Here is a 23,925-nt window from a genome sequence, read left to right as displayed (position 1 = left end):
TAAATTGTTCAACGCTGCAAGACAGTAACTGTTCTTAACAGAAGAATCAGTTATTTAAGTCCATATATTTGCATATCATTAAGAAACTCCAAGTTACTGGAATAACAAAGTGTTCTTAACACTCGCAGCAGTGATTATTAACGTGTATGTAGGAATAACTATCCTGTCCAGCATCACAGTCACAAAATCACAGAATGTCTGAGGTTGAAAGGGACCTCTGGAGGTCATCTGGTCCAAGTCCTCTGTCCAGATGGCAGATGGCTTTTGAATATCTCCAAGGATGAAGACTCCACAACTGCTCTGGGCAACCTGTGCCAGGGCTCAGTCAACCACACAGTAAAAAAGTGATTCCTAATGTTCAGAGGGGCCCTCCTGTGTTTCAGTTTGTGCCCATTGCCTCTGGTCCTGTCACAGTGGAAAGAGCCTGGCTCTGTCCTCTTTGCACCCTCCTTTCATGTATTTATATACATTGATAAGATCCCCCCTGAACCTTCTATTCTCCAGGCTGAACAGTCCCAGCTCTCAGTCTGTCCTCACAGGAGAGATGGTCCAGTCCCTTCATCATCTTCATCGCCTTTCACTGGACTCTCCAGTATGACCACATCTCTCTCTTGTACCGGGTAGCCCAATCCTGGACACCATACTCCAAGTGTGGCCTCACCAGTGCTGAATAAAGGGAAAAGGTAACTTCTTTCCCCTTGCTGGCAACACTCCTAATGCAGCCAAGGACATCATTAGCTGCCTTTGCCACATTGCTGGCTCATATTCAGCTTGGTCTCCACCAGGACCACCACGGTCTCTCCTGCAAAACCGCTTTCCAGCTGGTCGGCCCACAGCTTATACTGGTGCAGGACTTAGCACTTCCCCTTGCTGGATGGCATAAGGTTTCTGCCAGCCCATTTCTCCATCTTACTGAGGTCCCTCTGAATGCCAGCACAACTCTCCCAGTTTTGTGTCATCAGCAATCTTGCTGAGAGTACACTCTGCCCCATCATCCAGATCATTAAGGAAGATATTAAATGCGATCAGACCCAGTATTGATCCCCTGTGGTACACTGCCGACTACTGGCCTCCAATCAGACTTTGTGCCACTGATTACCACACTCTTGGCCTGGCTGTTCAGCCAGTTTTCAGTCACCTCACTGTCTGCTCATCCAGCCCATACTTCATCAGTTTCTCTATGAAGATCCTCCAGGAGAAAATGTTGAAAGCCTTACTGAAGTCTAGGTAGACAATAACCACTGCTCTCCCCTCATCTACCAGGCCAGTCTTTTCATCCTATAAGTTTATCAAATTGGTAAAGCTTGACTTCCCCTTGGTGAATCCATGCTGACCCCTGTTGATCACTTTCTTGTCCTTCATGTGCCTGGAAATGGTCTCCAGGAAGTGCTCCATCACTTTCCCAGGAAACAAGGTGAGGGTGACCAGCCTGTAGTTCCCTAGGTCCTCCTTCTTGAAGACAGAAGTGACATTTGCTTTCCTCCAGTCTTCGTGCACTTCTCCCAAATGCCATGATCAATCAAAGATTATCTAGAGTGGCCTCACAATGACATCTGCCAGCTCTCTCAGCACTTGTGGGTGCACCCCATCCAGGACCATGAACTCATGTACATCCACTTTGCTTAAGTATTCCCTGACCTGATCCTCTTCCATCAAGGGCATACCTTCCTTGCTCCAGACTTTTCCCAGAGTCTCTGGGACTCAGGATTTCTGAAGGCCTGTATAGACTGAGGCAAAGAAGGCATTCAGTATATCAGCCTTTTCCATATCCTATGTAACCAGGTCTCGTTGAGCACCGGGCTCACATTTTCACTAGCCTTCCTTTTGTCACCTATGTACTAATAGAAGCCCTTCTTTTTGTCTTTGACATCCTGTGCCAGATTCAACTCCAGTTGGGCTTGGCTTTCCTAACCTCAGCCTTGTGCACTCAAGACAGTGCCTCTGTATTCCTCCCTGGAACATACCTGTCAAATGCTGCCCTGAAACAGGTGAGACATACAGCAGCTATACTAGTTAAGGAGCTAACAGCCCCTACTATGCTTTCCAGCCTACATCTGTGTGCATTGTTTATGTCAACATAGTGAGTGAGTCTGAACTGATTTGTCTAATAACTGCACCAGTCAGATGAATTCTCTTATCAGAGCCACACAGATGTTTGGGCTAGAGTCACCTGCAGGTAGAAGTCACGCAGATAGGAAGCATCAACAAGGAAAAGAGGAGAGAGAGGTGCCAACTATTTGAGCTAACACTGCCACTGAAAAGTTACTTGGCACATCCTGCACATACCAAATGGGAAATAGATTGTCTAGGAGATGCAAGGTCTCAAACAACAAAATACCTCAATATAACAAAATACCTTTTAAAAAAAAAGTGAAACCTTCCTGCATTAACACCAAGCTGTATATGGCTCAGGCTCTTTAAATTGACTTGGACATACACTTTTATAGGTTGCTAGGAAAGTAACTATCTGTTCAGTTCTGTGGTCCAGAAAAGCACATGTATACTGACTTCAGAAATTCTGTTGTGAACACTAAGAAAGCTGGACACACGTCTGTTTCTTAAATTGTAAGAACTGGCTTATGACAACCCCAAGAGCTTACAAAAATCATCTCCAAGATTGAAAATATTGCAAAATATTTTTTGTTATAATACTTTAGTTCATGAAAACATAAGAAGTAAATTTGTATCTTGAATTAAAATACTAACAAATTGCTTACTGTTGGAGTTGCAGTTGTACAGCTAACTCTTCGAAGCCGTCTCTGCATTAGATCATGCTCCATACCATTGACCTCGGCTTTCAGGCGTTCGAGCTCTTCTTTCTCAAGCTTCAGCTCCTTTGCTAATCTCTCCATCCTTGCTCGTTGATGTAACAGCAAGGCTAATGTTTTACATGGAAGAAATAGTTACTAACACACAAAAACTTGGAAAACTGAATGCTTAAGATTCATGAGTGACCCTTCTGGAAAAAAAAGAAAGTGATCATAATCATGCAGCCAAATATCACTGTGAAGATGCTTTCATGCCAAATGGACTGCAATTTAGAACAAAGTTCTTCCAGAATAAAAATATATTTTAGACAGTAACTTGAAGTTAATATTACCATTCTTGTCAGAGCTTCTTTTTTTGCATTTGGTCTTTCTCGTCTCAAAAATACAAAGGCACCTGTACAAGGAGACAGCTTCTCAGAATGAAACAGCAACCTAGTCATATTAATACTGTACTGACAAAAAAAAAAAACCAAAACACCAGAGGTAAGATCAGAAGGTAACACATACTTCATATCTGCTGCTCAATAGCAGCTGACAGACTAGCCTTAAGACATTAGCCAAATGTCAGTCCTTAATTGTTTTTTTCACTGCTATTACATATTATGCTATAACAACTTTAAATAGTCTTAGCTTTTCAGAGAGTACTGTAACTCTCAATACTGTAAGTTCCCCAGTGCTCAAAGGCAAAATTATAGTACTTCAATAAAACAAATCAGAGAATCCAGAAAATAAGAAGTGGGGGCAGCTCAGGTGCTTCAGAGTCTTTAATTCTACAATAGAGCTGATTTGCTGTCCTCTAACCTCTCTCTGCTGTTAATCATTCCCTCATATTTTTGTCATGGTACTGAAATTTATGACTCTCAGTTACAAGATGACGTTGGGCTCCCAGAGCAGCCAAAGAAAGAATTTTGACTAGCTAGAAAATAATAATCAGTTTCTGCAGGAACAGTGTTTCTCAGTATTTCATTGTGATGTAAAGCTGGTCAAGTCAACTAGTGTGATGCTCAGCATTTTCTGATCTGGATGGTTTTGTCTGATTAGAGTTTACTAGCACAGAGAAAAATAAGAGAAATTTGCTGGGGGGCAGACAAGCACGCTGCTCATATAACAATGTTCCAGCAAACTGTTCAAATGTATGAAGATGTTGTAGAACCTGCAAAATGCTATTTTATACAAAGCACCAGCCAGCACCTACCTGCCCTTTTCTTCACCCCTATCCAACACAGGCAAAGAAAAACCACACAATATCTCAAAAATAGTTGCACATTAGCTAAAAAAAAAAAAAAAGGTAGAGAAAAAAATCACCAATATGACACAGCTTATTAGGGGAGGATTGAAAAAATCACCCAGTCAGACGCATAAAAATGACAGCGTTTATCAGATGGCAGTATTCTGTGGAAAGAAGTAGCACTGTACTTTGCATTTTGTATGGATCCACCAATTCACGGACAAAGAATAAACACTGAAAATCCTATCCAAGAATAACATCAGATGTTTTTATAATACAGGCACCAATACCACTGAACAAAACTGTTCTCTACTTTTTGAAGTAGCTTAAGTCATCCAAGTAGAGTTTAAGAGATCACAAAATTTAAAAAAAAAAAGTACAGATACCAGGCTGCATGATTTTCCACTATTACTATTAAACCTTGTCTTTGTGTGACTCTTCCAATTTAACATCTGATATGACTACATTACACAGCTTCACATTATACTCTAGTACAACTCAGCAGACATGACTCACGCTACAAAGAAACAGTGGAAGTACAGACACCAGAATGGATTTTTAGTGACACTTTTCACAATGGTTCATATTCAAAAGAAAATTAAATAAACTTGTTCCCTATATTAAGCTGTTAAATATACTCTTCTTTAGGACTCCTTCGTGGTAGTAAAAAATATAACATTTATTCTTCTACAATTTATTTCCATCAGAGTGCAGCAATACCAAAGGCTATAATAAGGTCCCAGCTGTGGTAGGTATTGCCACAAAAGCAGATGCCCTAAAAAGCATATACTAACTATATCTATTGGTTTTGTTCTCCAAAGGCACAAATCTAGTCAAAGACACAAACGCAAAACCTAATTTCTACATTTCAGAATATGTTTTTCTCAGTTATGTGAAGCTACTTATAGTTTTCTCACATAACTGACAATCGTTAATGAAGCTGCAACAGGAACGCTACCAAACAAAGCATATGGCCTAGGAGTTACAGACCTACTGGTGTTCATTCTGTCTACATAAAATTTCTAATTGGGTCTACCAGGTACAGAACAGCTCTTTGTTGATGAGTTAGAACAGCTGAAAAGACACAAATCAAAATAAGAAATCAAGAATGACAGGGCAGCATTATAACCATTATTTTCAGCCCTCTAAAGTGAAAGGAAGGCTAGAAGGAGCAATGGAGGAATAGACTCTCTTTTCCAAACACAAATCCAGAAATAAAGCACATTCTTTAAATAATTGCTGCCGATTATCATTCTGTCATTACCCCAAATGATTGGTTTGAATGCTTGCAGACTGATTCATTTGCTCAATTTTAAATGTTTCAAATCTATAAAGCAGATTAGTTGGAGAAAAGCAGTTTTCAGTTGAAGGTTAGATTTCACCATTTATTTTTTTTTACTAAAGTACTTAATTCTTCATTTATACATGGCATTAAGACTAACTATGTTCTATCCCTATGCAGCAGAACACACATCCTAAAATTTGCCTGCCAATCTCTTCCTCCTCTTTGAAAACTCTAAGTGGAAGAAGTGAACTTTCGATCCAGTTCTTCGAAATAGTTATTTTAATACCTTTCAAAACAAAAATATGATTTGTGTTGATACCCAAAGCAATTTTAGCTGCAATCCTACCTCCCTCTCCTCTTTCACTTAATATTCTTCAAACTAAACCAAACAAATTGGATTCAATTTCCCTGCAGAAGTTAGTGCTTCAGGTTTTATAAAGCACCCAAGTATGGAACAAATACAAAATTAATAAAATCCTGATGTAAATCCACGACAGTTCTTCAATGCAGAGTTTACAAATCAGATGCACAGTATATGAACAAACCACTTACTCTTGTTAGCTGCAGTGTTTTCTTTTAAGAAATTCCCTTAATATCAAAAGCATAGCAACTCTAAGAACCTCAGAAATTATGTATTAGACTGAAATCTGGCAAAATTTTTTAAAAATCAGAGCAAACTCATTAGAAGACTTTTGGTGCAATTTCTATTCTTCTTTGTATGGGTTCAAAAATTCTCACTCAGTAAGTAGCAAAATCAAGCTGAAAATGCATTTTACAGTAATACAATCTGCAGGGTGAAACATTTACCTTGAGTGTAAGCATAGTCGTCTGATCCAGAACTAGAACTTCTCTGATACTTATGGCTTCCCTTTTCTCCTCCAGATCCTGGGATTACAGAAATAGGCTGAATAGGTTCTGGTGCTGCAGAATGCTCTTCTTGGTCCACTAAATTTAAAAGATTCTCAGTCGGTGCTCGACCTACTGTGATTTTAAAAATGGTTGGGTTTGGCTGAGATACCATTACCCGAGGAGACTGTGTTGGTGCACCTGTAGGTCCAGTTGGTTGAGTGTAGGTAATATATACTGGATTAACACTAAATGGAGGTTTGGGTTGACCCGACATACCTCTTGATGGAGAGCCTGAAGGAGGAGTAGTGGCTGCATACAGTGAGTGCTGGTTTCGTTGAGATGGTTGATTACTTATTGGTGAAGGACTTCTGTTCATTGCAGTCCCAGGTCTTTGTGGTGGCTCAACTGTAATTTCTATTTTATTCATGGAACCTTTGGATAAACTAGGTCCAGCAAAAGGAGGAAGATACGATACAGAGTGACCGCCCTGTTTTTGAAAAGTCTGGGATGCTTGCTGATACGGATGGGGTGGGACAGTTGAAGGACTAGGAGGCATGAAAACATGTGAACTCTGATGACCCAATTGAGGAGGTTGAACTTGGTGTTGAGGAGAGCCAAAGGGAGAGGGACACTGAGATGCCGGTGGCGACCGAAAAGCTGACTGAGGGATCTGGGGTTGTTTAGGAGAATACTGAGAAGGCTGGTAGTTCTGTTGATGTGGATACACAGGTAGAGGACGGGGAGTATAATGTGGAACTGGGCCCTGTGGCGATGAATGCCACTGTGTATTCTGAGGAGTCTGTCGTCCTGAAGAACTTTGAGATGTTTGTCTTATATAAATAGCGCTAGGAGTCCCATAAAGATTGCTTGGAATCTGTGGAAGAATTTGTAGAGCTCTGGGTACACTCTGTCCAGAGGGGAGGTTTTGTGATACTGTAACAGTAATGGGATTTGTACTGTACCGAGGTATGTGCATATACGTGGGAGGAGGGCCTTGCATAGCAGACGTGTTCATTCCTGGTTGTATGGAAGATGGCTGTGGAGGTGGCTGTGGAGGAGGAGTAGCTGCATTTCTATTCTGGTCATTCATGAAAAATGGATTGTAACTAGGAGAAGCTGCCACAACAGCGGGAGCAGAATGTGGTTCTTGAACTAAGCATATCAGCTGTTTACCTGCTGTGCGTTGTGGATCAATATGTCCATCGCTTGAACTGTGTACCAGTGTACGACCACCATTAAGTTGAGCTCCATCCCCTGCATGATAGCTGGTATGAGGATGAATACCCAGATTAATGTGCAAAAGGCTATTTCTATTCATTCTGGTGTCATCAGGGCTCTGGTACTCCATATATAAGTATTTGTTGCTCTCCTGTGCAAGGGCCCGACAACAGGCATCTAGGTTGTTGTTGTTCTAGGAGTAAGAATGAATGCCTATTATTATCAAATAGCAAAAGAAAAAGCCACTGCTCAGTGTTCAACAAGCATTCAACTGAAGCTGCAATCAAGCCCACCTTGAACACAACTAGGGATAACATTTCACACACTCAAATTTTAAATAAAGGTAACACCTACTAGGTCATCTTATGCAAATAGTACATAGCCCACATTGCATCTAGCAAAATGTTATGGTAACATTAGCTACACTATGACGTATTTAAAAAAATCAAGTCCCGTTTTGGGGAAAGCAATGGTTAGAACTCTTGCCATCTTCTGCAAGGAACAGGTAAGTACAATTAACTGCTTCCACTAACAACACAAATCAAAATAGACTAGATCAAAATCGCAAATGGGAAAGTCAAAACAAAAATGCAGATCACATTTTAATGTTTCCTGGAGTGTTTACTGTTTTCACCTTTATTTTACTGTTTACCTGAGTATTTCTCTTTACCTGAAAGTTTAAAAGCCCAACATTTTAAATCAGCTTCTCTTGGTAGAACAGAATTTAGTGCCTTAAAAATGAAGTCAAAGTATTGCTTGAAAAAGTACTGGCAATTCCATAAAGCACGTTACAATTCTGACATAATTTCAACTGCCTTTAAGAATTTCAGGCTCAAGGCTAAAAAAAGGTTTATTCACACATCAGTGAGGAAACCAAATAACCCCTCTAAATGTTTGATTTCTTCTGTGGTGCCAGCAGCTGAAACTATACAGACAATTAATTATGAATCAAATTAAAAGTATAATGGGGAATTCCCTTTCCCTTCTTCCTCTCTCCACTCATTTTAGCTTAATCTAGTCTTGTTAAAAGAACGCCATGAATGATAGCTTTTCCAAAAGACTAAAATCACTAGAAAGCATTCCATATTGTGGATTTATTTTTTTTCCTCCCCAGTTTCTCATACAAAATCCTGTATCAGCTATGGCTCTTGTTTTTAATTTAAACAGTAGTTAAAGAAAAAAATTCACTTGAAGTCAAGTTCAACTACATCTGGCCCTCAGCACCCTAACTTTGTTACATGTGATCCAAGACTGGTACCTTCTGTGACATACAGCACCTCCTACCAGAACAAGTATGTACATATTTATATATACAAGCATACACCCCCGCCTTCCTTAGTGTGCTAAGAATTCCATTCTAAGGTATATACATTAATAATGGTTTCATTTCTATTTTAAACACTATCACTATATAAAGTCTGTATACATAGTAATACTCACGTGGCCTGGCAATACAATTTTCAACAGCCTATCTAGTTGGCTGAAAAGTCAGAGTCACATTTCTTTTCTAAAGGACTGATACCTAGTCAGTCTTAATACTAAAGTGAAGATGACTTTCCCAAAATTTTGTATGATTTCACTATCAAACATACATATTCAGCATCTTCTCAGATGAAGACTTACTACTGAACATGACAGAAGACAGAAGAGTCCAGCACTTAATTATGTACGGCTCTCACTCTATGGATACTTCTCCCTGACTACTTCCCCTTCATGCCAAGCTGCCCTTCTAGATCCCAGTGGTCAATGGGAATATCCAGACATATCACAGAAAAATCTAAAACCAGAACATATGGGAACCAGACCTTGTAATAATAACCAGCACCACAGTGCCAAGACAGCAGTCTCAAAAAAGTTAACCACTACAATCAGCCACTTGCAATCTAAACAGAACTTGATAAAGAAAGTCCTCAGCTTCCTTAGGTCACTTCATCAGGGTGGAGGTAGAGAGAACATAGATACGACAAGCTCTAATCTGATTTTCTCAGGGTATGGAATATATTTGTTATTTCAAAGGACCCTCAATTTTTAATAGGTCCACAACTCACACCAGTTTAAATCTAGAACATGTATGGCAATAGGTTAATGGAAACCAGCTCATGTATCTTAAAGCAAACGTAAAGTGAGTTTGGAAACAAATTCTACATTTAAAAAAAATACAGATATTTGCAATGTAATGTTAACTAGCTATCCACAACACCGTATTATAGATATAGAACGCCATATGCTTCTGCAGCATTAGGTGTTCTTCAATTTTATCAGTTTAAAGATGTCTGTGACTTAAACAGACATCAAAAGGATCATCAAAAGTTCATCAAAAGGATCATGTACTTAATAGTACAAAAGAGGTGACTGTCAGGATAAGTAAAGCTTTATATTGCAGGGCTTCCCCCACTTTACATTTGTCTGAAAGCAATTCATTTGTATTTGTACGGTTTAGAAGACACACAATGCAAAAATTACAGCCACAGTTATAAGTAACCCTACTCTTCTGCCAGGGACAGGTAGGATGCAAATACAGCTTTGCTGCTTTCATATGAAGCAGTTTATCACATTAGGTTCCACCTTAGCCATGGCAACACAAGGCCAAACCAGATCTTACATGTTTCTATTCCACTCTTGAATCCTCCCATCAACGGAAGGTATTCCCAGACAACCACGACTTTGAAAAATTATGATGTGTGGTCACTTATTATCACTTCCAATTTGTGATTTTAGATGAAGGTGGAAGGAAGAAATGGAAAAAATCAGTGCGCCCTCAGCAAGTTTGCTGACAACACCAAGATGTGTGGTGCGATCGACACACTGGAGGGAAGGGATGCCATTCATTCAGAGGGACCTTGACAGGCTTGAGAGGTGGGCCCATGCCAACCACATTAAGTTCAACAAGGCCAAGTGCAAGGTCCTGCGTATGGGTCAGGGCAATCCCAAGCACAAATACAGGCTGGGCAGAGAATGGATTGAGAGCAGCCCTGAGGAGAAGGACTTGGGGGTGATGGTTGATGAGAAGCCCAACATGAGCCGGCAGTGCCTGCTTGCAGCCCAGAAAGCCAACCGTATCCTGGGCTGCATCAAAAGAAGCGTGGCCAGAAGGTCAAGGGAGGTGATTCTGCCCCTCTAACTCTGCTCTCATGAGACTCCACCTGGAGTACTGCGTTTAGCTCTGGGGCCCCCAACATAAGAAGGACATGGAGCTGTTGGAGCAAGTCCAGAGGAGGGCCACGAAGATGATCAGAGGGGTGGAACACCTCTCCTATGAAGACAGGCTGAGAGAGTTGGGCTTGTTCAGCCTGGAGAAGAGAAGGCTCCGGGAGACCTTCTAGCAGCCTTCCAGTACCTGAAGGGGGCCTACAGGAAAGCGGGAGAGGGATTTTTACAAGGGCAAGTAGTGATAGGACGAGGAGTAACAGTTTTAAATTGAAAGAGGGTAGATTTAGATTAGATATTAGGAGGAAATTCTTTACTGTGAGGGTGGTGAGACACTGGACCAGGTTGCCCACAGAAGTTGTGGATGCCCCCTCCCTGGCAGTGTTTAAGGCCAGGTTGGATGAGGCTTTGAGCAACCTGGTCTAGTGGAAAGGTGTCCCTGCCCATGGCAGCAGGGTTGGAACTAGATGATCTTTAAGGTCCCTTCCAACCCAAATCACTCTATGATTCTATGAAAAAAAAAAAAACGCAACAAAAAACTGCCACCTGACTTGGAAACAGAGAAGTAAAAATAAACTTTTGCACAGCTGTGGCAAAGATGCCATGAAGACAGAAAACCTTTAGATTCCAAGCTAAAGCCAGTTCCTTATCTTGGAAGAATGAGTCATTGTTTGCTAAAATCTCCTCCAGCACATGTATGTTATTTATGTAGCCATCATCAATAATCATCCCATTAGCCACTTTCCTTATTCCCTGTATGCATACAGTCACAGGTCACATAGACAAGGAAGAATAGTCAGTGCAAAAAAAACCACAAACATAGGTGAAGAATGATAAAATCTTTGTACAAAAAGGATAAAAATGCAAGTAGTGGAGCATTCCATCCTTTCAAAATAAAACCAGAAGAACGAAAATCTATGTTAAATGTATGCTACTGAAAAGAATTTTCATACTACAAAAATAAAATACACAGACTTTTAAAAACTCTTTACCATACCTGAAGCATGCACTGAGATACCACTCCTTCAGGTATCTCAGGGAAACGTTGTCGGAGATCATGGAGTACCTGCATGTCGAGTTGTTGACTGCCCTGCGCCATGCCAGATGGATGATGTTCCAGATTACCAAAAAATGGAAGTCAACAGGCCTTCCAATGATTACGGTCTTCTGAGGCTTCTGGCATTTTCTGTAAGAAAACACAATCAATTATCTTTTAAGCCATCAAAACAGCTTTTCCTCCTTCCCCAGCTGCATGTGTAAAAGAATTACTGTATTACATTTTTAGATCTAGATATCAAGAGAGACAACGGCTTACTCACAAGAGTGGGAATCATCATGTCTCAAATTCTAATATTAAAACACTTAACATATCACAGGTATGTCTACGTGACATTTCACTGGAACGTGCTAGTTCAGGTCTTCACACAGTCCCATTGTGGTACCACGTAGGCATAACTTAAATTAATCTGACCTGCAGAAAATGAAACTGTTAAATATATATTCTCAGTGAAATTCTGAACAGTTTGTAGAAAAGTCTGAAGTTATCACAAAGCATGCACGTCTCTGTTATTTACAACATGCTAGAAATAACAGGCTGGAAAACTAAGTAGCACAATTATCCAAAAATACTCCTCTAGTAATAGGGCTTAAACTCTTTCCTCTTTAGATCACTACAAATCCAAGAAGTTGGAAGCAATTTTTGTGAAACACAACAAGAGTTAAGCAGAATTTAAAGAGTCCTTTTTAGGATTATGATCAACATCTATTTAAGATTTTTGCAAAGCACCTATTATATTCATACTAACATGATTAATGACAAAAAACCCTCTATCCATTTCAGGATTCTTGTATTTAACAGCGAAAAGATTCTATCTGAACTTCAATAACCAAGGACTACTAGAAGGCAAATACAGTCTGAGTCAACAAATGCTTTTCTCACTTTTGGCTCATGATCACAGCAGTAATCAAAAGGTACGTGAAGTCTAAGTAAAGATTCACAAAGACTTTGCGTGAGGTGGTGCATGACAGACCCTGTAACATACCTATTATTGCTAAGCTTCAAAAGCCTTTCCAACATTACTACTCAGTTGAATTCTTAACTGCAGAGAATGTACTGCTGTCTTCAAAAATGGAAATGAAAGTCAGATACCAGCAGAGTTGGTGTTCAAGCAATATATTAGCTACTCAAAGTCCCCCATAAACCAAGCTTATCTCAATCTCAGTGAAATTGTGGCACTGAGTGGCACATAGTATAGGTATTCCAGTCAGCTTTCACTTGTTAGCTCAGCTTCTAACAGCCATCTAGATCAGTACAACAGATCAGCACAAACATATGCATACCTTTACATACTAATAAATTCCAGCAGTTTCCTATATGTTTCCTAAGAAAGTCTCTTAGTTTTCACAGGCAGGAAAATAGAATAGATATCTTCAAAGAAATATAAAATGTCAGCTTTTGGGTAAAAAAGCTTTGGTGTTTGATTTTTTATTATTTTGAATATTTAATAATCAACTTCTTTTTCACCTCTTTCTAAATACTACTTCCTTTCTCTGAAAAGGAGCAAAACAACCACCACCACAAAACCAGAAGTCAAGTCCACTCCACTATCTGGCTACTTTGTACGTGGACAGCTGTTAACTGACATTAGCATTCATTAAATAACATATGCTTACAGGAAGGGTTGCTCTCTATCATATCTGATTCTAGTATCCAGTATCTGTCACATCACACTCTTTCTCAAGATAAACAGACAAGTTTAAAGAACAGCAAGATATGTGAATTATCCTGCTGTGATTTAAGAAATACTACAATAAACTTACATAGTATAATCACAATGCAGTCCTGTCCACTGCAGCAATGCTGCAGACCGCTTTTATTTTAAAAGGAAATGAGTTTCCACTGACTACAAGAGCCACCTGAAAACTTCATCTCTGCACGCATAGTAGGGGATCTTTTGTAAAACTTATTTTTCATAAATGACAAACAAACATCATACTCTGAAAGGCAGATCACAAGAATTCTCAAAGAAAACCTGGCAGTAACCAAGATCTATGCGTTTCCAGACAACACTCCTTTTCCCAGGAGGCAGGGGATGAAGTGCAGTAATGGAGGAGTACCCTACCAGAATAAATTGCAGTCAACACCCCTGCAGAATAACAGTGACAGTATCTGAAAATCTGAAATAGTACATAATAATTTTAAGAATTTCATTTGCATGAGCAAAAGCCTTTGCATCACTTCTCTCTTCAAATGCAAATTCAAATGTAACATGGGTGAGCAGAAAGGAGATCCATCAACAATACAGTGTTTTTCTACAATGCTTTTATAATAATCTAAATTCATTTCTTTGATGTTTTTATAATACTTCCTGAATAAAGTGTGGTGAGTAGAGATGTAACACTCAAAGTAACTGGCAGTTATTGGCCAACTATGAATTTTATCATAGAGTTCTCTTCTAAACACAAATAATGGGTAACAGAAATTTCCATTCTCATTCTGAAGAGCTGAAGCTTCTAGCCTTTACAGTTACACAGATAGCCTTGAAAAGTCTAGAAGAAACACGAAATAATTGTCTTTCACAATCATTCAGAACTCATTGGATTCCACGGCTACACTGCTGTGGGAATTTGTTATTTTTCAGCCAATACCACAAAATTCACTACTGCCGCATCTAGTGGCCCAGCGTTTTGTCCTACCTATTGTCCAGCATTTTGTCCTGATTGACCTGCCTACAACTGACTGCACATTTTGCACTCTAAGCTGGCACAAACTGTCTGGAATACAATACTTGCTCCCCATGTTGCTCCACAGCACCAGGCAGGTGGAGATGCAAGTTGTTCAGAGAGCCAAGAGTTTACAGCGCAGATTACACAGCTAAGATGCTTAAACAACAAGAGCTCCTACTGAGCCACAAGAGACTAGGAAAGCAACCCTTCAAAGCTGCTTTCTTTCACAGCATGCACAGGCTAAGGGATATGCCAAGGTGCATTACGCTACCACTCTTACAATTACTGAAAGTCCACAAAGCAGAACACATCAAAAAACAACCCAAAGTCACAACAAAAGCAAGCCACTTCACCTGTAACTTTCAAAAATGAGTTAAGGATACCCAAACTCTCATTGAAAAGTGTTTCACGAGGGTGGAATAAATTAACGTTGCTACATACACGGCAGTTCTAAAGGCAAAACCAAAGGATATTGCTGCAGAATTGGTCCTGCTGCTTTAACACACAGAGATGACCTCCAGAGCCACTAGTGAATCTCGGGGATTATGCAAAGCATGACTTAATTCTTAAACAAGTACACTAATCAGTTTTTCACACCTTCTACATGCCCAAATTATACATTCAGAAAAACAGTATCTTAAATTTAATCTTCTTTCCTTAAGCCATTTGTGTACCTTGCAAGTTAAGAAAATAGTCAACAGTTCCACCAAACAACTGATGGCTCTTTTCTGAAAGAATGAATAAAAAAAGTAGAATTACTATAGTCTTGATACTCCCCACAGATGTGCTCAAATATATACCGAAGGAAATCCATTTCACTACTGTTATTTTTGAAGCACTCAATCACCTAAAATGAAGATATGTGAATCATCAGTAATGAGATCCAACTGAAAATAAATTCAGTCAATGCATACTATCTGGAAGTTTATAAATTAGGTACTGGTGTGCACTTAAGCTATTACAATGTATGCAGGAACTAAAATAATTCCCGAGTGAATTTCCAGAAAACAAGTTATCTGGAAGACAGTTTCTCAGGGTGCATCCATTTAAAGTTAATTGTTAAGAGTTTTAGAAGAACAGTTGGGCCTTGAAGGATAAGAAGAAAAAAAATCCAACAAGACAAAACACAGTAATAAACAAATCAGTTTATAAAAGCAACACCTCAAAGGCATCCTGCTTTCATATGTTTTATGTAAATTCTTTCATTTTAAGATTATATAAATCTTTAGATTACCAAGATGAGAAAACACAGATCAGGTAAAGAACCTCAATTTTTCCTCTGAATACTACACACATGTAGTTCTTAAATTTCGTTGTTGTGACTTCTAATCAAATGCATGCTGACACCTACAGATAAAAACTGGATTTATTGAATGGCATTCACATGAACTCAACCCAATATTTGTAAATTAATCTATTTTTTTCCTCCTTGTTCATCTCTGTTTGGTCAAGGTGTTGAAGATAAATTTTGGCCTCCAGATTCATAAATGCAGTAGGAAATTTTTTACTTAAGCACTCATAGGGCAATTCCTTCAAACACTTGCACTGAACTTGGCTTTTAGCCAAGAGGTAGAAAAGGATTCAGGGAAAGCTAGTAAAGCTGGATGCTCTATTCTGTCTAAACATCGCAGGAACTAGGGTATGAAGGTACCATAAAATTTAGGTGGACAAAACAGTAAAACAATATCAACTTGTTAATTATAGAATTTTCAGAACATTCAGAACAGAAAGAACAAAATGACTATTAACACAAATCAGTAAGCTGAAAGAAAAATGAACACATACAACACCTCCACCAAGCAAAAGACTTGAGACATTTACACTTATTTGTAGCAAATATGAAGTAGCACATCCAATAAACACTTACACAATCCAAACTCATGACAGTAATTCCTAATTGTTATCTGTTTAAATATCATTTGCCAATACCAACAACTCATTCCTGTTTATATTTGCTACTGGCATTTAGGCATAAAACTTCTGAGTAACACTGATACCAGTGCTACTCAGAACTTTACTTCCGTTCTGAGCCAAACAGAAGAACATTAAGTTTCTGAATACCCTCCCTGAACAGGAACTTTCCTTATTTCTCTGGTAGTGAACAGAGGGAGAACTGTGAAGAGTGAGGAGAAGAACCGAGGAAGCGGAAAAAGATACAAAATTCTAAAATTCAGTTTCCTTAATCTAAATCAGTAAAGAATTTTACTTTCACAAAAAATGGCAGGGTAAATAAAAATGAGATCATGCCCAAAGGAAAAATACGATGTTCTTTAAATGGAAGAACAATAATAAAAGCTTAACACTCATTTGTAATCGCTTTACTAAAACATGCCATTTTGTTTTCAAAGCCATGCTAGGCTAACTGGCTGCACAGCATGAGTTCTGAATCTGAGTGACATTTTAAATCTTTTCTTCTAAATTTATTTGTCAAATGGAAAGAAGTTGTGAGTGCATCTTACAAATCATACTGCTTCTTGAGGTAATTTCAATCCATGAGATGTTTCTCTCACTTTGGTCACGTTAGCTACAGTTCTTGAAATTAGTTTTTCAGTTTTGTGATTGCGTTTTTCCTACTTACTTATTTTGCTGAATTTGGTCTCAAGAATAAGTTATTCCATCGTTTTGAAAAAAAAATCTGGGAATAAAAAAAAAACTTGGGCAAGTTAAGTCCCTAGAAACTGTCTTTCTGGGAAAGGATTTCTAAGTTTTTATTTACATATACATGTATATAAATCAAAAACTATTCAGTGAATTACACATTTGTTACAGTTTCTTGAATGAAGTTACCCTATAAGCAAGAACTGCTTAGAGGGCAGACATCAATTTAGCTTCTAGAATAGATGTGGATAAACTTCCACTGCCTCCAGAGTCATCTAGAGATTTGGCTACAGTCCTCCAAGGATGCCAAGATTTACCGCATATGAGGCAGCATGAAAAAGCAGCAAGATCAGTGGTAGTGAGTTACAACTCATACAAAACTGAACGGCTTTCTCGACCTTTCTTCCCACTCGAGTCAACTCAGTTGGACTTGCTCAACCTACTAAACCAATTAAAAAAAAAAAAACAACACACCAATTTTTGCTGTTTAATAAGTTTACCTTGCACAATGCATGGCCCACTGAGTATCACACCACTGCAGAAAGGGAGAAAAAAAGTGTAAAAAGGGGAAAGGGATACAGGACTAGGAACACCACCCCTCTCTTTTCAGCACAGGTAAGCCAACTGATCAGTTAAAGCCATAACAAAAATGCACCTTCACCTGAAGCAGATTTAGAACAAAAGAACTGAAGCTGTTCTTGTATGAACAGCACTAAAACAGGATGGAGATTTTGCCAAGTGCTGTCAATACTGGAGTTAGAGAACATGATTGTGGTACTGCATAACTGTCAGCTGAGCTTACAAGATACACCACCAACAAGCGGTCAGAACTGAAACTGTACTTCAAACTCCACGTCACTTCCCCGCAGTCCATGCAATACTGTTCTCTACAAAAATTCTTCCTGAAAACTATGACAGACCAACTGATTACTGGCAGCCAGCTCTTTATCACTGATACGACTATACCTTTTATGCCTCCGTTGATGCACTGGTTACATGCTTCCAAAGGTTAGAATACACTCCATACACTGCATACCAATAGCAAATTAGCTCAACCGACAGATTTAGAAAGCCCTTTATTAGACAAGGTATTAACATCTTTTGTTTTTTTTACCTAACACTGTGGTTTTAACAAATAAATATGATTTTGGCCAAAGTCTACATTACTACACGATCACATCCCAATTCCACTTCTGTATTTCAATACTCCAGCAGATGTTAAGGTGTATAATTACTGTGGTGCTTCCTACAATGACTGCAAACATACAGCAGAAAAGCTGTTAAAGAGCAACATTTTTGTAAATGAGCTTGTATAAAACCATGAAATTTGAAGATGATGGTTCAAACTGAGTTACTTCACACAAAGGATTAATTAAGCAAAAACATGTTTTTTTAACATCCCATCCCACACACACCTACTATTTAACAGGCATCTGCACCCAATTATAGCCTTGTAAACATGCCTGGCATGTAACCTGGCTGCAGATGAATTAACGTAACCTCACCTCTAATCCTTGAGCAGCCTCTGGAACCACTGTTGGCTTAAATGGAAAGGTGCCTGCAGCAGAATATTAAACTGACTGTAAATGGTTTAAATTCATCACACTATACTGATACCGGGAATAACAGAGAACAATTTTGTACACTAAGTTTCCATTTAGTTAACCATTCAAATGAACAAAACCAACCAACTCCTCCCACAGTATGTCTGAACACTCATATCGCTTCTGCTAAGACTCTGGATTGCTCTTGCAGCAAAGGAAGGAAAATACTTTCATTGCTATGTGACACCTTTATAAAGATTTGCTAGCTGGAAGACCCTAAAATCTGAGGAATACTAGAAACTGAACTATTGTAACAGTGCCAAGAGAGCAGTTTTTGCTCACAACCATCTTCAGTAACACACTCACTCTGTTTAAACATGATGTATGACAAAAAACAAGGATTACTCTTCCCTGCAACGGTCCAGCTAAAATGGTTTTTAGGATTACATATAGCTAAGAACAACTCTCACCTCACAAATCACAATGACCATTTGTTACAGAAGCTTTTTTTATTTACAGGATGATACATCCCACAGCTTTGGGACTGTATTGCTTCACAGAGTAGGAAAGACATGTACAATAGAGTTTAAAGACGTTTTGTCAGTTCATATAGACATATTAAGTTCAATAAAGCAAAAGAAAAGGAGTCAATATTTAAAGCTGAGCTCAGCATGCTGCTGTTGCTGCTCTGAATGACCGGCTATGCCACTAACAACACAACTTCATGGTTTGACAAGCTGTCTTATGATGAACATTCGTTCACTTGTATAAAAGATCAACAGATTCATAAAGCTCCTGGATGGTAGGAAGGCAATGTGAAGCACAATAAAGAGGTAAACAGCAAAATAAAACTAAAAATAAAGTTGACAAGCTATCACTGCTGACCAATTAGCCTCTTGTACTATGGTAAGTTATACAAGCTCACCTGACAATGCTTGGTTTGATATCCCTGTCAATTTAGCTTAGCCATACAATAGTTACACAGCTGGGTCATTTGATGGCCTAGAACAGCTTGGAGTACTGAAATGGAATGCAACTCATTTAAGCCAGCACGATGAGAATACTATTATCTCACACTGATGAAATGGGAGTGTAAAGCAATGAAGACATTCCTTCTCTTGGCTGGTTTTTTTTTCCCCCATCAGCTTAAACTTAAGCAATGATCAGTTTTACCCATGTTTGAAACTACTTCCACAGAATCTATAAATGAAGAATGTTGTGATACAACGTGGTGTATCTTCATCACACAAAAGCAATATGCTTTCTGAGGTAAGAGAAACCTGGACAGAGGAAATTCATTTTTTGGCACAACACTGCCTAGAAACAGGACTCAAGCATAAGGTTTCATCTGTGGTCTGTGGGCAAGCATACCCATGATACATGTTGTTACTAAAATTAAAAAAATCATAATCAATCACTATTCTCTCTTAGGCATGTATTTTGTATTGCTTTGTGTGCTTTGGCATTTGCTTTGCTTTTCTCCCTTTCATTACAGTCTATCATCCTCGTGAGCCATCAACATCTAAATGGACTACTGTTATCTGTTCTTCCTCTTCCATCTATGAGAGAAGACAGAAAAAAAAAAAATCACAAGAACAATATAAACAGTTTACTGTTTACATAGATTTAAAAAAAAAACCCATCAGGCACTGAGACACCAAGCTGCTAGCTGGAAAAGGAGTTAGATCTAACATTTTCAAAACAAGTCACACATTATTCTATGGCCTTGGTCATGATTAAATTTCTGTCCTTTAAGGTAGGACTAGTATTTGACAATAAGAGACCTTATTTATTCCACTGCTTTGGAATCAAAAGAAAAGGAGTGAAAAATCATCTCCACAAAGTATAATTTACTTTTAATAGCTACATGGTACATTACACCAGGATATAAAAAACTGAATGAAAATGAGAAGACAATTATACTTATTTTAGCAAGTAGATAAGACGTTCTTGGCCAGTAATTCCTCTACCAAGTAGATCACAGACTCATAGAACAGTTTGGGTTGGAACAGACCTTCAAAGATCATCTACTCGAACCCCCCTGTCATGGGTACAGACATCTTCCACTAGATCAGGTTGCTTGAAGCCCTGTCCAACCTGGCCTTGAACACTTCTAACAATGGGGCATCCACTTCTTCGAGCAGCCTGTTTCAGTGTCTCACCACCATCACCATTAAGCGATTTCTTCCTCATGTCCAATCTAAACCTACCATCTTTCAGTTTAAAATCATTGCCCCTCGTCCTGTTACAATAGGCCCTGGTAAAAAGTCTTCCCGCTTCTTTCTTATAAGCCTCTTTTATATTTTGAAAGGCCACATCACATACTAGTAAATACTTCATTAGGAATGTATGCTCCTTTCACTCCATGGAACAACTAGAAGTAGCTCTTGCTACATAACAAAGTTACAAAAGAAGTAAGTTTTCAAGGCAGTGAGATAGTTCAGGAATGATGCTACTATGCAACAAGTACTAATTTCCAGAAGAGTTCTGCAGAATATAGGTGAAACTAGAAGTCGTAAACACAAGTGAATTTGTATGCCTCACAGATAATCCTCAGATTATCACAAGTATCACGTTAGTAGTACCAAAAGTGATGAGGACTGCCTTTCTTACAAAGACATATGATCTATGATTATTGACTGAATGTTTGTGAAATACAGGCTGCGGCTGGAAAAATAGCCTGCAGTAAACAAGCACACTGTCAGATTTCCCGATTCATAAACTCTAAGTGTTGGCCTTGCTAAAAGCAGTTTTATAATGAAGCAAAATTTTTTTGGCCATTATATCCTACTTGGGGAATCAAAACGAGCCAGAAAGGATACGAGGAAACGTGAAACTGAGTACATACTATAAAGCATGGGAAAAGGTCTATTACAAATCCATGAATCAAACTTCAGCATTTTTTTTTGAAGTACAGCCTGCTATTCATATTTCCAGGTTTAACAATTACTAGAAGCTGAAGTTTATACTAGTGAGAGAAACTTAGCTAACAAACTGCAAAAATACTGGACTATTGTTTAACACACAAATTGTTCCAGAAAGTGAGCTTCCTTCTCAGAGGTGCGAGATTAACATTTCTCGAAGAAGAAATGTCTCTGAGTATTGCTATGGAGGGTTATCTGCAGGTCACCAGTTTGAATCTCAACCAGCTCAACAGGAATTTAATGGTGTTCCAGCCTGAGAGATGTTTGATAGCTCCCACACAAGGTAAGTGATTCCTAGCTCCTGCTCCTACATCACAAATTCATTGCTACACTTTGAATTCACTTGTAAGACATTCAGAACAGGCTTTGTTGTAAGGTATATTTATTTACACTCGTCAAAATACAAGTGCTTCAACAAGAGACTTCCACAAAATGAAACACTGTACTTTTGCAGGAGTTCAGAGCAGTAAGTATTCACTAAAGCCGTAAGTTTCAAAAAGACTAAAGACAACAATCATGATTTAAAAATTATAAACCAAATTGTCATTTGGTTTACCAAACAGAACTTCTAAACCTTCAGAGTTAACTACACTCATAAATCAACCGTTGCACATTCAAACGGCCACTCACATAATTAGCCTAAATGTCTCCTTCACTTTTCTTCACTTTCTCATTTTGATTTGGGCTTCTCCCTGTTAAAAATGTTTGCTCTAAAAAATGAAATACTATCAAGAAATCTGAAAGAAACTACTGTCCATTTGCAGAGTAAAAGCAACATAATCACGTTAGTCATCTGAGCCTGTTGATATTTCCATAAAAGCCACACTGCTACATTTAATGTATTCAGGGCTATACCATTTGAATTTTTAACCAGTTATTTGATTTACTTGGGTGGCTCAGCAAACAATTTCACAGTGAAGTAAAAGCTTGGCCATCCTCTCAGAGTCAAGCTGTGCAAGAACTACAAAATTTAAATTCACTCCCTTCAGCCAACCATGCTATGAATTAGCCATAGAATGAGTGATTTATGACATCAGAAACTTTTAAAAATAAAATTTAATTGCTTATGTTACCAAAGAACACTTGAACTATTTGAATTAAGCCATTCTTAAGGTAGAAAGAGGAGAAAAAACTTCTAAATAAACCGTTTAAACATCAGGTTTCCTGCTTCTGCAATATCCGACAGACTTTTGTGATGGCTAACAGTAACAGTGTTGTAAACAATACTTAAAAATAACCAGACTCACACAATTTCTCTGTTAAGTCTCTGACGAATTTTTACACTACAAACCTTGAAAATAACTCTGTATTGAATACACTGACTGAATCAAAGATTTCTGTTTTGTTGGTAAGTGCATATATGGAAGAGTGTTACAGGATGTTACAGGACAATTTCTGTAACACACCCTGTCTTAAACTTTCACATTTTTCTGCATCAATAAGAAAATTACTGCAAAGCATATTTATGCCTGCAAAGAAGTATTCATTTTCCTGCAGAGATAAAAGGAGATACTGACTAGCATTAGTTTCAATTTAAATGACTTGTGTAAGTTTATCAGTGGCCCATTTAACTGACAACAGCACAAAAAGCACCATCTATTGCAAAGACTGCCTACATACTATATTCACTACAACTCTTATATCCAAGCTGACCAGTTGAGAAAGAAAAGAAAATGGTACTGGGAAGCATGAACATCTATGCAACACGGTTTCTGGCCTGACTACTACTAGCCTCTCCTCCCTTTGGCCACCTTAAACTGGAAGAAAAACCCTAGATTAGAAAGAAAGGGAGTTGAGTGAGGGGGTGAGAAAACATCATTTCAGGATGCCCAGCAAACACACACTAATGGAGGATATGACTCTACGCAGAGGAAACAGACGAGGGAAGTGGACAGGCGCTTATAAACGAGAACAAAAAATAACACAGAAATAAGGAGAGAATAGACACAGAAAAACAAGGAACAGACAGGAGTCAATCCAGAGCAATGCAAAAGATTATCAACAGTACAGAGAAATATAAACCACACACTCCCTACACACCAGAAAACATCAATTTCCACTTCTGAAGTTTTGAATTAAGCTTCAGTGGCCTGACGGCGTAAATTTATCTGACATGACTAATTGCTGTAAAATATGATGGACAAGTTACACAGCATGCCTATCCATCATTCTGGAAGAATTTGTTAAGATAAGGAACCGTAACATGAACCTTGCCTATTTTGTGATATCTTCTGACAAGTCTTTGTATGAATACGCACCCATAAGGGTGTCACAAAAGGAGGTCATATTAAAAGGTTACACATAACATTATATTAATTGTATTCATTTTATCTATATATGTTTATTCCAATATAATTATAATATATTAAAACTTGATGTAATCTATAATCATACATGTACATCTACAGATGCTTGAGTGTGTGCCATAGTTGAGGAACTGCTGTACCCAATTTACTAGCAAAACAGAAAAGATCCTTAAAATAAAAACATCACATGCCAACAACATGTATATACACACGTATACGTATGTAGCTATATATACGTACATACACAAATGTCATATAAACCCTAGACTGAGCTTTTTCTCTCTCTTTTTTCTTTTTTTTTTTTTTCTTTTGCTTTTTGGGGCAGAGAGGGA

General features: G+C 38.5%; 1 protein-coding gene across 6 annotated transcripts in view; it reads right to left on the bottom strand.

Moving 5' to 3' along the window:
- The window catches only part of TAB3 (TGF-beta activated kinase 1 (MAP3K7) binding protein 3), a 48,573-nt gene that overhangs the window by 9,137 nt on the left and 15,511 nt on the right, over positions 1-23,925 (bottom strand). For 3 of the 6 annotated variants that reach the window (XM_068425185.1, XM_068425187.1, XM_068425186.1), the window contains exons 2-4: positions 11,493-11,681; positions 6,089-7,541; positions 2,718-2,878 (exon numbers count right to left, since the gene is read on the bottom strand). In XM_068425185.1, the coding sequence (XP_068281286.1) occupies positions 2,718-2,878; positions 6,089-7,541; positions 11,493-11,594 (1,716 nt within the window). In that variant the 5' untranslated portion in view covers positions 11,595-11,681. The remainder of the gene's footprint in view (positions 1-2,717; positions 2,879-6,088; positions 7,542-11,492; positions 11,682-23,925) is intronic. The other 3 variants (XM_068425189.1, XM_068425190.1, XM_068425191.1) reach the window with 3 other exon arrangements.

This window comes from Nyctibius grandis, chromosome 2, assembly GCF_013368605.1.
Source record: "Nyctibius grandis isolate bNycGra1 chromosome 2, bNycGra1.pri, whole genome shotgun sequence".
Lineage (NCBI taxonomy): Eukaryota > Metazoa > Chordata > Aves > Nyctibiiformes > Nyctibiidae > Nyctibius > Nyctibius grandis.
This window is presented reverse-complemented; position numbering and strand designations above follow the sequence as displayed.